The sequence below is a fragment of the Astyanax mexicanus genome, chromosome 14 (genome assembly GCF_023375975.1).
Source record: "Astyanax mexicanus isolate ESR-SI-001 chromosome 14, AstMex3_surface, whole genome shotgun sequence".
Lineage (NCBI taxonomy): Eukaryota > Metazoa > Chordata > Actinopteri > Characiformes > Acestrorhamphidae > Astyanax > Astyanax mexicanus.
The window spans coordinates 41,997,012-42,010,592 of NC_064421.1; the positions used below are offsets into that span (position 1 = coordinate 41,997,012).

The 13,581-nt window shown below is 38.8% G+C and overlaps 1 protein-coding gene across 1 annotated transcript in view; it reads left to right on the forward strand.

Annotated features, from left to right (window-relative positions):
* The first annotated feature begins 5,246 nt into the window (after positions 1–5,246).
* clic4 (chloride intracellular channel 4) overlaps positions 5,247–13,581 on the forward strand; it is a 37,543-nt gene continuing 29,208 nt past the window's right edge. Inside the window, exon 1 of the mRNA XM_022672655.2 lies at positions 5,247–5,710. Coding sequence (XP_022528376.1) covers positions 5,645–5,710 — 66 coding nt within the window. The 5' untranslated portion in view covers positions 5,247–5,644. The remainder of the gene's footprint in view (positions 5,711–13,581) is intronic.

Below are 13,581 nucleotides of genomic sequence, written 5' to 3' on the forward strand. Positions count from 1 at the left end.
TGTGTGGAAGTCCTTTTTCTTAATGTCATTTGTATAACTTTGACAATCTTAATAATGTAGTTTAGAAACAGTCCTTTAGACGTTGTACAGACTTTTTTTATATACAGCTCTGGAAACTAAATAAGAAACCACTATAAAAGATCAGTATCTCTAATTGTATAATTTATAGGTATATATTTGAGTGAAATGAACATTATATTAAATAAACTACTGACATTTCTCCCAAGTTACAAATGCAATGTCATTTATAGCGTCAGAAAGGTCTGCATCTTTTTTTTTTTTAATTGACCATTTCCCATTTTCTACAAATAAAGTGTCTTATTTTTTTTGTGCTTATGCTTTATCCAACTTTTGTATATCTGTTATTTTGTTCTGCCTTTCTTAACTGAACATTACACAGGTATGCATCGGTCATTTAAACATTTTGCTCCATTAGCATATATTTAAAAAATTACAGGTATTATACATATGTGCCGTAAAACCAGATTAAATCCAGTGCAGGCATCAGCACTGATCATTCTGGAGAATTTTTAAAGAAATCTGTTCTGAGGAAGACTGCGATGGATTGGCGGCATACCTGTCAAGTCTCCCGTTTTGGCCGGGAAACTACCGTATTTTACTCCTCTTTCCCGCCGTCCTCCCGTATTAGTATTTTCCCGTAAATTTCCCGTATTATACTAAATAAAAAAATATATAGGCCACAGGCGACAATGCACTGACCGCTGTGTGTCTCTTAACCAATCGTGGTGCCAGTTCAAGGAGAAAGTCCCGCCTTTCAGGAGAAACAGCCAATCAGCTTGCTGGTTTTGCGGAGAGCTGTTTAGTGTGGGGGAAGCCCCGCCCCTCGCTGTGAGTTCAGGCAGCTAGTCGGAGCAGCTGTCGTTAAAACTAATCTGGACATACGGAGATTTTTCTAAAAGAAAGGTAACTAACCATGTAAACTGTGATGAGATTGTTTCTGATAGCTGGTTAAGAAGACTCTTCTGTGAATCAAAACATAAATTAAACCCATTGTGTGTTTAATAAAATCCAGCTTGTGACTCAGTTAGCTTAACTTTAGAATTAGCTAGATAGATATTCAGGGTTTGAGAAAAATCTACATATATATATATATATATATATATATATATATATATATATATATATATATATATATATATATATATATATATATATATATATATAATGCCCTGCCCTTATGTGCCTGATCAGCCAATAACTATAATTTCCAAACTCTATTTGTTCAGGGCTAGTTTTAGGGTTTGTTAGAATTTGTTTAAATCTCAAGTATTGTGGTGTAATGTATTATTTAGAAGGGGTAGAAGAGATGGTTGAGCTGGAGAGAGAGAAAAAGCACAAGCCCTCGGTTGGGCTGTTGGGGCGGCGGAAAAAAATCCCTTATTTTTAAGTCCAAAACCTGACAGGTATGATTGGCGGCCTGTCCAGGGTGTATCCTGCCTTTCGCCTGATGCCGGATGAGACAGGCTCCAGCCCCGGATAAAGCATTTGACAGTGAGTGAGTGCTCTGAGGAAGCTGCAGTGGGGTGAACTTCCACAATTCACACGCCAGATGGCGCTAACATACCGATAATCCAGCGGGATTGGTGCACGTGCAATATTTACCCCCAACCCCTTCCTCATGTAACATTAAAACCCTGGGCTGAGATAAGATTTAGAGTCCTAAAATAGTTATCACTCGCATTCCTGACTGGAGGAGAAGATAATAAAACCTGTGTGTGTGTGTGTGTGTGTGTGTGTGTGTGTGTGTGTGTGTGTGTGTGTGTGTGTGTGTGTGTTGCTTTGGTGACACTTTGGAAACAGTCTGCCCTGTATGTTAGAATCAAATTAACGTGAAATATTATACAGGGCAATTCTTGAATTTGAATTTTAACAAAGTGTTTTTGTGATTTTTACATTTTAAAAATCAGAACCATAAATTCAGATCTATCTTTATAACTTAATTGAAATATGAATTTAGGCCAACATGTGAAAGATCCAGAAATCTGAGAATTTATGGAAGTGATGATTTTTTAAATTGTTTTGAAATTTATTTTTTAACAGAAACTTTTGCCACTAAACAAGTTCAAACACAATAAAGCCATTGTTAAATTACTAATTTATGAATTACCCTATTCAAGTTTATTGAAAGTCAAAACAGGAAAAAATCTACACAGGGCCCAGTAAATGTGTGGGTACGTTTTTTTTTTTTTCATTTTAAAGCAGCAGTCCATAAGATTTACATTGAACGCAAAAGCAGTAGTATCCTTGAGGGAGGAGGGGACAAATATTCTACTAAAAGTTGGCAGCGTGCTTTTGCTACCATTCCTCCAAAGCCAAATATATTCATTCTGCTAATGACGCTGATTCAAGAGCTTTTCTCCACAGAGTGCCTTTAAAAAGTCATACTGCTTGAACACTTTCCCTTTTTTCATGTTACACCCACAAACCTAACACTCCAAAACAAAAGTACCATGTAATTGTAAAATGAAAAGAAAGTAGTACATATTTTTCGGAAAGTATGTATGTATATATGTTTGTTTAATTACAAATATAGCCAGTTCACTAAGGTAATATTATCAATTATAAGTTATTAATATCCCTTAAGCATGTATTTATGGGTAGCATCCTGTTCTGAGGGTTTTAAAATGTGTATGAATAATGAGAGAACTTTTGTATTCTTTACTTGGACTTAACTGGGTGTTGAGTGAGCCCAGATACACATCAATAGTGGTTATGGAAAGCCCTTTCCAAAGTCCTAAGGTCTGTGCTTAAAGATGCAGCCTGTAAGTAATTGGTGAGAATGTGTAATTGCACAGAGCATGCTAAAATTACTTTTAAAACATGCATTGTGGTGCAATCTCTTCAGAGTGGATTAATCTGGTGATTTTAGTGAGGCCAGAGACCTTAATTAATGAATTAATGAGGAAAGGCCACTGACTGAGGTATAAATGGGATTTTTCGTAACTCTAATCATGGCGCACGTTCCATAACAAAGTCCCACCGTTCAGCGAAGCAGCCAATAAGCTTGCGGCTTGAGCTGAGAGTGGAGAAGAGTCAGTGTGCTAGTGGGTAAGCCCTCTTTTTCTGGTGATCTGCACAGGTGCACGAGCCATAACAGGCTGAAAGATTATTAATTATAGCATTATTCGAATGCTATAAAGTGTTCATGATGTTTTATTAGATTTTAGAAATGCTAATCTAACATCTGGTTTCCAGTATTATGGTCTCTTCCCATTTGAACAGATTGAAGTCTGGTCTTGCATGACAGGAAATAAGCGCCTGGTCGAGTCGCAAAGATGATTTCAGAGTGAGCTGACTTGCCCTTAAATTATATCTTTTATCTTGCAAGCTCTCTTTAGTGCTAATTCTGCATTTCTTTGGTTTAATGATAAGTGAATGAACAGATGAAGACGGAGATTGCTCTTCTGGTATCCCCATGTTCGCAGTATCTCTTTTATCAGCATCATTAGCAGCACCATGGTTGCGCATTCAATGATCAAAAACTGTTATAGCCAGAAAAAGGTCTTAGGACCTACCAGACACGCATTTTTTAAATAAATATATGTGGCTTTGCAGGAATGATAGCAGAAGCACAGCCCCCACTGTTTCAATGTAAAAGAAAAATCTTAAGGACTGCTGCTTTAACATTTAAATCCATTATACTCCATCTGCAAGCTCACAACTGTCTGGTAGTGTGAGTCCCTTCTGCATTTTCTTCAGGAAATGCACTTTTCTGTGGGGTTACAGGGACCTCAGAAAATATTTGAGCCCAAGACCATGATCAGTCCCTGAACAGAGGCCCTGAGATGCTTTATCTTTGGGCCTAGCATTGTAAAACATGAAAAGCCACAGTATTGGATATAATGGTCAGAAAAGAGCTGCTTTAGGCTTACAATGTCCTAGCTTTTAGTAATCTGATCCAGATCTGAAAGCACATTTCAATGAGACAAATCTGTTCATAGAACAACAAACAGAACCTACTTATTTTTGTCCCTCAATGGGTCTAATCCTGTAGCTGGCAAACTGTCTGGACAAAATGCAGTTGAATTGAATTTTGATTTCTAATCATTTATGGAGATCATATGGTGGGATATTTACAGATTAATCAGCACCAAGTTCTGTTGGATGTCAAATTTAGATATGTACCCATAGATCTTGGAAAACACCTTAGCCTTCATATGGGTTTAAATTCCAGTTGATAAAACTGAAGCAGCCGTCTGAGATACCATATAAACTTGGGATAGCAATAATCTCCACAAAGCAACACCACAGAAATCCCCTGAAACGACAGAACAACCTCCAAGCAAAACTATAGAATCCACATACAAACCACTACACAACACAGTTGTTACCAGCTTGGATACCAAAGAAACCACCTAGCCACATCATAGTAACCACCTAGCAACATCAACATATGGAAATACCAGAGTAACTCTAACCCTAATCCTAACCCTAGCAACATTAGGTTCATCTCCAGCCATGTAGCAACACCAGAGTAACCCTTCCATTGCCACCATCCAGCAGTATTATTGTAACTACTTAGCAACACCATATCAACCACCTAGAAAAATAAGTTTCACCTTCGTGTAGCAACAACTAGCAGTGGGAACCACTTAAACTGCACAACCTTTCTAAATTTCCTTGAAGAAAAAAACTTTTTTTCATGAAGATACTGATATTAAAATACCAAGACTGTGCAGATCTGTCCTCAAAAATAAATGTGCTACTGAGAAGAATCTAAACTATACAACATATTATTTTTTGTTTACTACTGTGTTCCTGTATAGCTTTTTATATAGTCTTTAATATTTTTATATATTTATATATTTTATATATTATATGTTATACATTTATAATGTAAAAAAAAAGGAATAAAACGCACTGGAAATTTGAACTAATCAACAAATCAAGCCATTCAGCTCAACTGTATTCTTCTATTCTCTGTATCTCTAGTGCGAAAAACGCTATTATAGAAACACGCCCATTTTTACCCCACCTACTCTCCGACAGGTCCCTCTCGGCCACCTGCCCTACGATTCGTTAAAAACTCATACTCACAACAGCGATTATTGGCTGGCTGGTGCGAGTACAAATTATTAACCAATCCCTGTGTAGAAAGGCGGGGTCATTGAGAAAACGGGTGGGAAAAAAACACAATACGACACCGCTCGCTGCTCCTTCTTGGACACGCCCACCGCTCGTGATGTCAGTTATTTAAATATTCCCGATTTTTTCTCTGTGGTCTGCTTCAGCTCCACTTCTACTGGCTCACCATCCCGAGTCCGAGTCCGACTTAAACACTGAGAGAAGGCGCTGGAGACTGTCTGTCTCACTGCAGAGATGCCTAACTGACCCGCAGGAGCCTGTGGAATTAAATTATACATTCAGCTTCATATAAAACAGAGTCAGAGTTTGTGTCCAGAAAGGCGTTTCTGCTCCAACAAAGGAGGCCAGTGTGAGAGAACCGCGGGGCCGCGTAGCGTTCACTCGTTTCGGGGGAGAGGGAGGAGGAGGAGCACGCCTGTTTCAGGACTGTGTGGAAAGAAAAAGGAGGGAGCTGGGAAAAAAACTTTTGGAGGGCGAGGACTTCAGGCCCCGTTTTATAAAGAATATCCAGCAGCTTTAAACGGAGAAAACTTCAGCCATGTCCCTGTCGGTGCCACAGAACGGCCGAGGAGAAAACGAGCCCGTTATTGAGCTTTTCGTGAAGGTGAGTTAATTTTTTTTACGGTAACTGTTAGCTCCTGATTTTTTGGCACGTTTTGAAGCCAAAACCTGAAATTTCTGCGCCTTTTATCGTCTTAGAGCTTTTTAAAAAATATAGCTAGGTCATAGTTGACTAAATTTGTCGATTAAATGGGTAAAAATGAAAACATGCAGTTTTGTAACTGTGTATTATGACTGTGTAACGTTAAGTTTTTTTGGTAACCCAGGCTATAGCTAACCTAACGGTCTCTGCTTTTATAGCTAGCACTAGAGCGACAGGCAGCAGTCCGTTAGCTGGGTTAGCTAACATTAACTAAACTAGCTTTAGTTTAGCTATTGTATAAAAAAACACTTTCACATGTTATTTTTAAAGCGTATTATGTATTCAAACAGACGCCTGCTTCTAATCTGAGAGTAATTGAGTCCTCAGTAAGCCATGTGGGTTGTAGTTAGTTAGATGCTGCCCGGCTGAGGAGGAGGAGGGCGGCAGGGCGGGTACTGCTATAATGTTACTGTGTGCTTCACTAGCTGCTAGTAGGGCTGGACAATGATTCAATACCAATTAAAGGTGTACGATATTGAAGAAAACTGACATTGTGGTATTTAGTGATTTCACTTATTATTTTTTTTACATAAAATTTATTTTGAACACAATAACAAACATGCAAAATTATTTTGCAAACAAAAAGTGTTAAACAAGCCACAATATGTTTTATAATTTAGATTCTTCTAAGTAGCCACGTTTTAGTAGCTTTAGCCTTATCCGGAAAACAATACTTCACACTTCTACTCAGTAGTTAAAACTCTTGTATCCAGACTGCAATTAAAAAAAACAGGAGTATCAGTGAGTTTTTTGGCTTTCTTGGCCACATGACATTGTGTTCAGTAGCTCTTCCATTTCCACTTGCTGTTGTGTTGTGATTGTTAAACAGCTTGATCTTATTTGCATATAATATTTGATATGGTTTATTTACAGGTTATTGTGTTTTTTTTTCTTCGTTTGTTTTGTTTTTGTTTTTTTGATACCAATAACAAACCAATATGGGTATATTAACATCAGCTGTTAAGCATGGTGGTGGGAGCATTGTGCTCTGGTGCAGTTTTACTGCCAGGAAAACACAAGCTAAATAGGTTTTATTTGTCACACTGATTTATAAGTATACTATAGTTTTTAAATGTTTCATAATAGGCCAAAGTAAGAATATTTAAATTGGATGTTTCAGTGGATTGATGGGTTGGGGAAGGTTGACTTGTAATAATATCGACATATCAGTTTAAACAATGAGTATTGGGTTTCTGGGTGAGAACTGGGTGACCCCATGGTTTTCTAATATATAACTTAGAGAGTGCAGTTCTTGCACAAACTATGAGCAAAGTTCAGCAGTGTTGTGTTGCTAGGTGGTTGCTCAGATGTTTTAACCAAGCTTTTGCTTAAGCTTTTGACTAAAATGTTGGGTGACAAAGCATTTGCTTAAAAGATGGTAGGTGATGATTTTCTGAAAACTTGGTTCATATATTAGTTCATAAACATTTAAAACTAAGCTGTTATTTCTAAAATTGTGCTGAATTCTGTTTGTAGCTTGAAAACTGTGACCTTGTTTTGGCTATTTGGACAAAAATCTGTGTAATAATTATGAGAATAAGAATATTAGTAACAATAATAAGAAATTCTGCATAAAGAAGAAAAAAAAGGTTTATAGTTGTGTTAAAGTATGAATGTTAAATAGTTTTTTGGGCTGAACTTGATGGGTTTGGGAAGGCTTTATCAGTATAATATGGACTATAAAGTCTCACCCATTTATCCACTGGGCCTGGAATAGTATGTTTAGTCCTAATATATAAAGATATGTAGGTTCTCTCCCTCAGCTGTGTGTATCTCCACCCAGACCAAGCCCAAAATGGGTCCGACCATGGATGACACTCTTTCTCAGCTGCTGTTCTGTTCTGGGAGATTTTTAAGCTAGACTTTTCACTGGGAGATGCTGATTTTTTTACAGGTCAGACTGGATCATGAGTTATAAATACGGATACAGAGTGGTTTGAAGGTTGGTGTTTGAAAAGTTGCCCCATTTACACTTGATATTTTTGGGAGCTTTAGGTCTTTAACATTGAACACCACAATTTTGAACTATTCTGTCCTGATGTTTATCAAGTAAACTCTGAATTAAAACTTCTACAATTCAGTTATTCAGAAATCTTGAGGAATTGTTGTAACTCTCCTTTAACATGTGAAGTCAAGACCCCCATGCTTGGTAACTGCAAATGCCCCTCTCTTGCTGTGAGGCTGTGGTCCAGCTTTGTTTTGTTTTCCAGAGGCGCGAGCTTGGAGGAGCGGGAAATCAAGTGAATAGAGAAGCGGTGAGAAAGGCAGGGGGCCATTTGGAATGGGAGGGAGGGAGAGAAGGAAGAACAGGAGGGAGTAAAGAAGAGAGGGGGAGGGAAGTGGTGTGGAGGAGAGTCTGAATTCAATTAAGGAAGTACAACACATGTTCACGATGAGCTGAGTTGTCTTATGAGGTGATGTAATCTCAAGTATAAGTTTGTGGATTCTTTGTCTAATTAACATTTAACTGGATTTAATTGGAAAGCTCAGCTGTATTAAGTTGATTACTCTGTGGTAAGGCAGGGCAATTTAACAGAATGTTGTGGGTTAATTACTGATAATGTTTAAAAAATTGCCTGTTTTAAAGGCACCTATAGAGAAAGCTCAAACCTGTGGCATACACCTGATCAAGGTCTGGTCCCAAGCTTAGCACGAACAAACTTCCTCAGTGTTTTAATTATCTGAATTGAAATGTGCAAAATCATCAAAAAACATAAGACAATACATATTGCGATACAAGGGTTTACGATACAATGTTTTTAATCTAGTGATAATAGACCAGGGGATTAAAACACAACACTAAGGGTGTACTCACACTAGGCCCGGTTTGGTTGAATCGTGCCGGAGCACGGTTCGGCCCCCTCCCCACTCCCCCGCAGGCCTGCACTCACACTGCGCTAAACGATCCGTGCCCGAGCACGCTTTCGTCATCAACAGGTGACTTTTGTTTTGAAGAACAGTATGCGCGTTCAAAACAATGGAGTTCAGGATTGTACTGTTGTTTTTGTTTCTCTGGAGTCGTTTTGGGCGTGCAAATACGCAACTGAACCAGAGATTCATTGATTGTGCAACACAGCGATTTACTGCTAATCGTGCTGCACGTGTAAGAAGGTTTTTACACAAGCAGCAGACGTCCAGGGAGAAATTTGCAGCTTTACTCGCGGACTACAATTCACGTTCATCAGTAAGGTAAGAGACGTACTTGCTATATACATAAATAGTGACCAAAGGAGCGAAACATAAAACTCAAGTAATAATAAAATGTGTTTGTTGTTTAGGACTTGTAGATAGTAGTCCTAATTTATTATGGGTAACACTAACCATTATGGTGCTCTTTAGAACCCTTTTCAAAAATATTATATGCAGAATTGTGTATAAAACGTCCTCCGTTTACAGTAGCGTCGCATCACTGACGTCATCTTGATCCGGGTCCAAGTGAACCGTGCTCGGGCCCACCTCTCCGGTTCAGCGTCACACTAGCCAAACGAACTGTGCTTTGGGAGGTAACCGTGCCCGGGCACGGTTCGGATTGCCTAGTGTGAGTACACCCTAAGAGAACCACTGTCTGCTCTCATTAGTTACATGTGAACTAATAATTGAAAACTTTTACAGTGTTTTTGAATATCGATACAGTATTGCAAAACAAAATATAGCAATACTTTGATATACAGCTCTGGAAAAAAATTGAGAATTGAGTTTCTAAATTAGTTTCTTTGATTTTGCTATTCATAGGTATATTGCATAGCAAAAATTGGTTTGATGGCTTCCATCTTTTTCTTGATTTATATTCTAGAGGTTTTATTTTTAGAGCTGTATTGATATTTTCTGATCTCTTTAGTGTTTACACCAGTGCACCATTTACAGCATTTCCTGCTGCCACACAGCCAGCAATTTACAATTTGGTTAGCTATCAAGTTGGATTAGGAGAAACCTGGTTAAACTAGAAGAACATTTTTGAGATCAACAGATTTAATGCTGATTCATTGCTGGCTGTTTTTGAGTTCTGCAGGCAGAGCAGACTCATGCTGAAGGTATTTGAGATTTAATGCAGTTCTCTTGCAGCTTTTCTTGGCTTGATTGCAATTGGCTGACATAAGAAGCATTAGGTCATCACATTTCAGCGTCCGCTGTATTCAGAGAGGAAGGAGCTCGGTGCTATATATAGAAGATTTGATCACTTCCAGTGTGATCATGACTTTCATGACTATATAAAGACGGTGTTTCATAGAACAGGAAGCTCATGTTGTATTGGGAGAGTTGCAGAACATCTGCAGTACACTACAGCATGCCCTCCCTTTGTGTCTTTGTCTTCATGCTACTTGGTGCACAGATAATACCGGTTCTTTGTTTACACTTGTGCTGCAATAGGACGCTATCTGTGATCACAGCTCTGCTCCTGGCCCTGCCTCTGGTACACGTGTGCATTATTCATTATGAAGGACTGCCGGCAAGTGTCTTTGTTCCTGCTGCAGTTCAGTCTCAGCAGAAGACCACGCCGCTGTCCAGACCGCAGGGCTGGCCTCCTTGTTGCCGGGGAAACCACACAAACCTTGCCCCTGGAAACAGCTGATAATGCAGGATGGGAAGGCATGGTGGGAAGGCTGGGCTCAGCTGCCCCTTCTTCAGATTGTCACAATAGACACCCAGCATGGCTCCAAATGGTGCATTCTTTTTGCACAGATCAGCCATAACATCATGACCTTGTTTCTACTCTTTTTATTTTAGCTTCACTGATCATATAAAAGTGCATCTTAGTTCTATAATTACAGACTTCAGTCTTTCTCGCATTTTATTTTCCTCCTTTCAGTGTTTGTATTTTTTTGTGTAGCATTTGTTTCAAATAACTATTAATACCCATAAAAACCAAGATGCTTCAGATGTTTTAGTACAACTGAAAGAAAAATGATGTAAAATAAATATTTTTCTCTGATCCTATATAGCTGCTGCTGTATTGGAGATGGCATGCTGGCGTGTTGGTGTGGACAAGGGCAAAGAGCAGCTTCAGTGGGTGCTGACTCACCCAGTCATGAGGACACTCCTGACAATGCAGTCCTCATCCCAGTGTTTGCCTCGTCTCCAGTCATGTTGCTATACCAACCACAGTGTTTATTTTGGGGACAGTATGAAAGACTGAAGTCTGGTTTTGGCCGTTTATTGATCTATGCTCTTACTCTGCGATGGGCAGGGCGGTAACCCTTGCTCCCTTTGGATTGGACCTTTTGGTTTAATTATTGTTTGAGTCATCAGACCAGCTTGTGCTGAGTGATTTTAAAATCTCTAATAGAGGAAGGTTATTGAACATGAGTACCATGCTTAAATCGAATGCTAAGGCAAATGTATGTGGTACCTGAAGGTTTGAAATTTTCCTTTAGTTTGTTATAATAATTTTGTACCATAATACAAAAAATGATTATGCACGGACAGCACTCTAATAATATCTAGTATATGTATTTTATAAATATACTGGACATTATACGAGTACAGTCTGACCCTCTTCAGTTTTTGAATTGTCTATTGTCGATTCAGCCTGTGGGAAGTTTTTGGGAGGGCAGCCTGTTTGTTGACTTAATATAACATAATAACCATGTTGTCAGAATATTGCAATATAGATTTGTCCCAGTCTGAAATGCAGAATGAATCTGTACCAATATAATGGCACTCTGTAGCTTTCCTCCAGAAGTGTCTGGTGCGTGCCTGGAGACTTGATTTGCATACATGAATAAACATGAAGCTACAGCACCTCAGAGACAAAATAGCAAACTTGCAGTAGTCTCAGGGATACTTGCTTGGTTGGAGTGTTGGGTTGCGAATCGCAGGATTGTGGGTACAATATCTGCATCCGCTAATCTACCCCTGTTGGGCCTTTGGGCGGCACTTAGCCTATCGGACTCAGGGGTGCTGAGTTATAGCTGATGCTACAATCTGTACCTCTAGGTTGTACCCTAATTTCAGCAAAGTCATTAGACAGATGAACACGCTTAGAGGAGAACACTAACTTGTAGTTTGATTATATATCTATAAATTTCACTTCTACATTGAGTCATCAAGGAGGCTGTGGCATGGTCTGCGTGAGTGGCCTACGCCATTGTGTGTGTTTTATACTTGTGCGTTTGTGGCTTTCTGCAGTTTAACGTTTAACATGAAGGTACAAATGTGTAGGCGGGAACACAAGGCTCGGCGGACCAATCACAGTCTGCTGCACAGACTTTGGGTGCAAATTTGACAAGATGCTGGACTTTTTCTATAGAAGAAAAAGAAAATATAACAAAATGCACTTGCTACGGTCCTTGGTTTGAACCTACAAATCCATCAAAATTGCTTGCGTTTTATTGTAAAATAGTAAAAATTATCACCAAATCAGATGGCTGGGCTGTATTGTTACTGAATTGCTCTTTTCTGACCTCCCTTTCCACCCTGATAACGGCTGTGTTCTTCTGGAAAACGCTGAACTAAAGTCTTGTCCCTTTGTAAGGCCTGTTATCTCCTTCATTAGGATGTACAAGTTAAAGCGAGATTTCTCATTAGTGCTTCTGTGGCACGTTATTTCCAGTGATGCATTGGCTATAAATGAACCAGTATTTCACAAGCAGTCAAGAGGGATCTTTGTGTAATAATAATTAACAGTTCTTCAACAAGTTATGAGCATGTTCTTTATAGCATGTGATAGAGATGTGGTGGATCAGCAGATGAGCAGCTGAAGAGGCAGCTTTTGTCAGTGCTGTTGTCAGCTGCATGGGACATTAGGACTGTCTGTTAATTATTGTCTTGCAGTGGTGGTATTATGGGAGGGGGTTTTGTCTGTGAGTGAGGAAGAGAGAGAGTGTGTGTAATATTGTGTGTGCAAGGGGAAGAAAGTAAAAGGGGCATATGTACACATAAAGGCAGTTTAGGGAGCTCTGTGTGTTGTCATTCACTGCAGGGAGTCTGTCCTTACATTTCTTCTTGAAGGACATTTCTCCTCACCTCCCTTCTCCACCCTCTCGTTTGTCACTTTGCCCTTTTTATCTTTTGCCAAGTGGGTTAAACTTGGGTGGGTTTAGAAAAATGTGGACATCAGGATATTGTCCATGTAGATAATACAAGATAAAGCATTCTTATCTTTTATAATATATTCTTATCTGTCAACTTATAGACATTTGAGAGAAATGGGTGTATCCAGGAAAGATTTATCATCAATCATTTTTAAGTATGATTAGTGGATAACTGGGATTCTGATTTGAGGTGTTCTGCCACACAATCTGTATCGAACCCTGAAGAGGGATTGCCAGTTAAATACAGAACCCTCATTGGGGGAGAAGTAATGGGGTTTATGGTGAAACCAGCTGCAGTACTTGCATACTGGTCTGTATTTTGCTGCACATGATAAATTATTCATAATTTATAATCAGAGTAGAAATTTGAGATATTTAGAAATTCATCTGCAGTTTTGTATTTGAGAGTTTCAGTCAAATATTTTTTTAAATTATTTGAATTGTTTTTAAAACTAAACAATAAATATTGTATCTTGTCTTGTTCTCGTGAACCCAATGTCATATCTTGTTAGATGAGTGTCCTATCACACCCCTATTTCTTACATCTGATCAGTCAGGTTGTCTCTGACAGCTCTATTTACAGTCTCGTGCTCCCTTACATACATCTCCATTCTTATCAAACTGGTTAAGCTCTTCTGTGCTTTTGTTTAACAGAAATGTTTATTGCCCACATGACACTGTGTTTAATATTGACTTTCTGTTGAGTAAGTTACCTTACCTCAACCAATATGTCATATCATA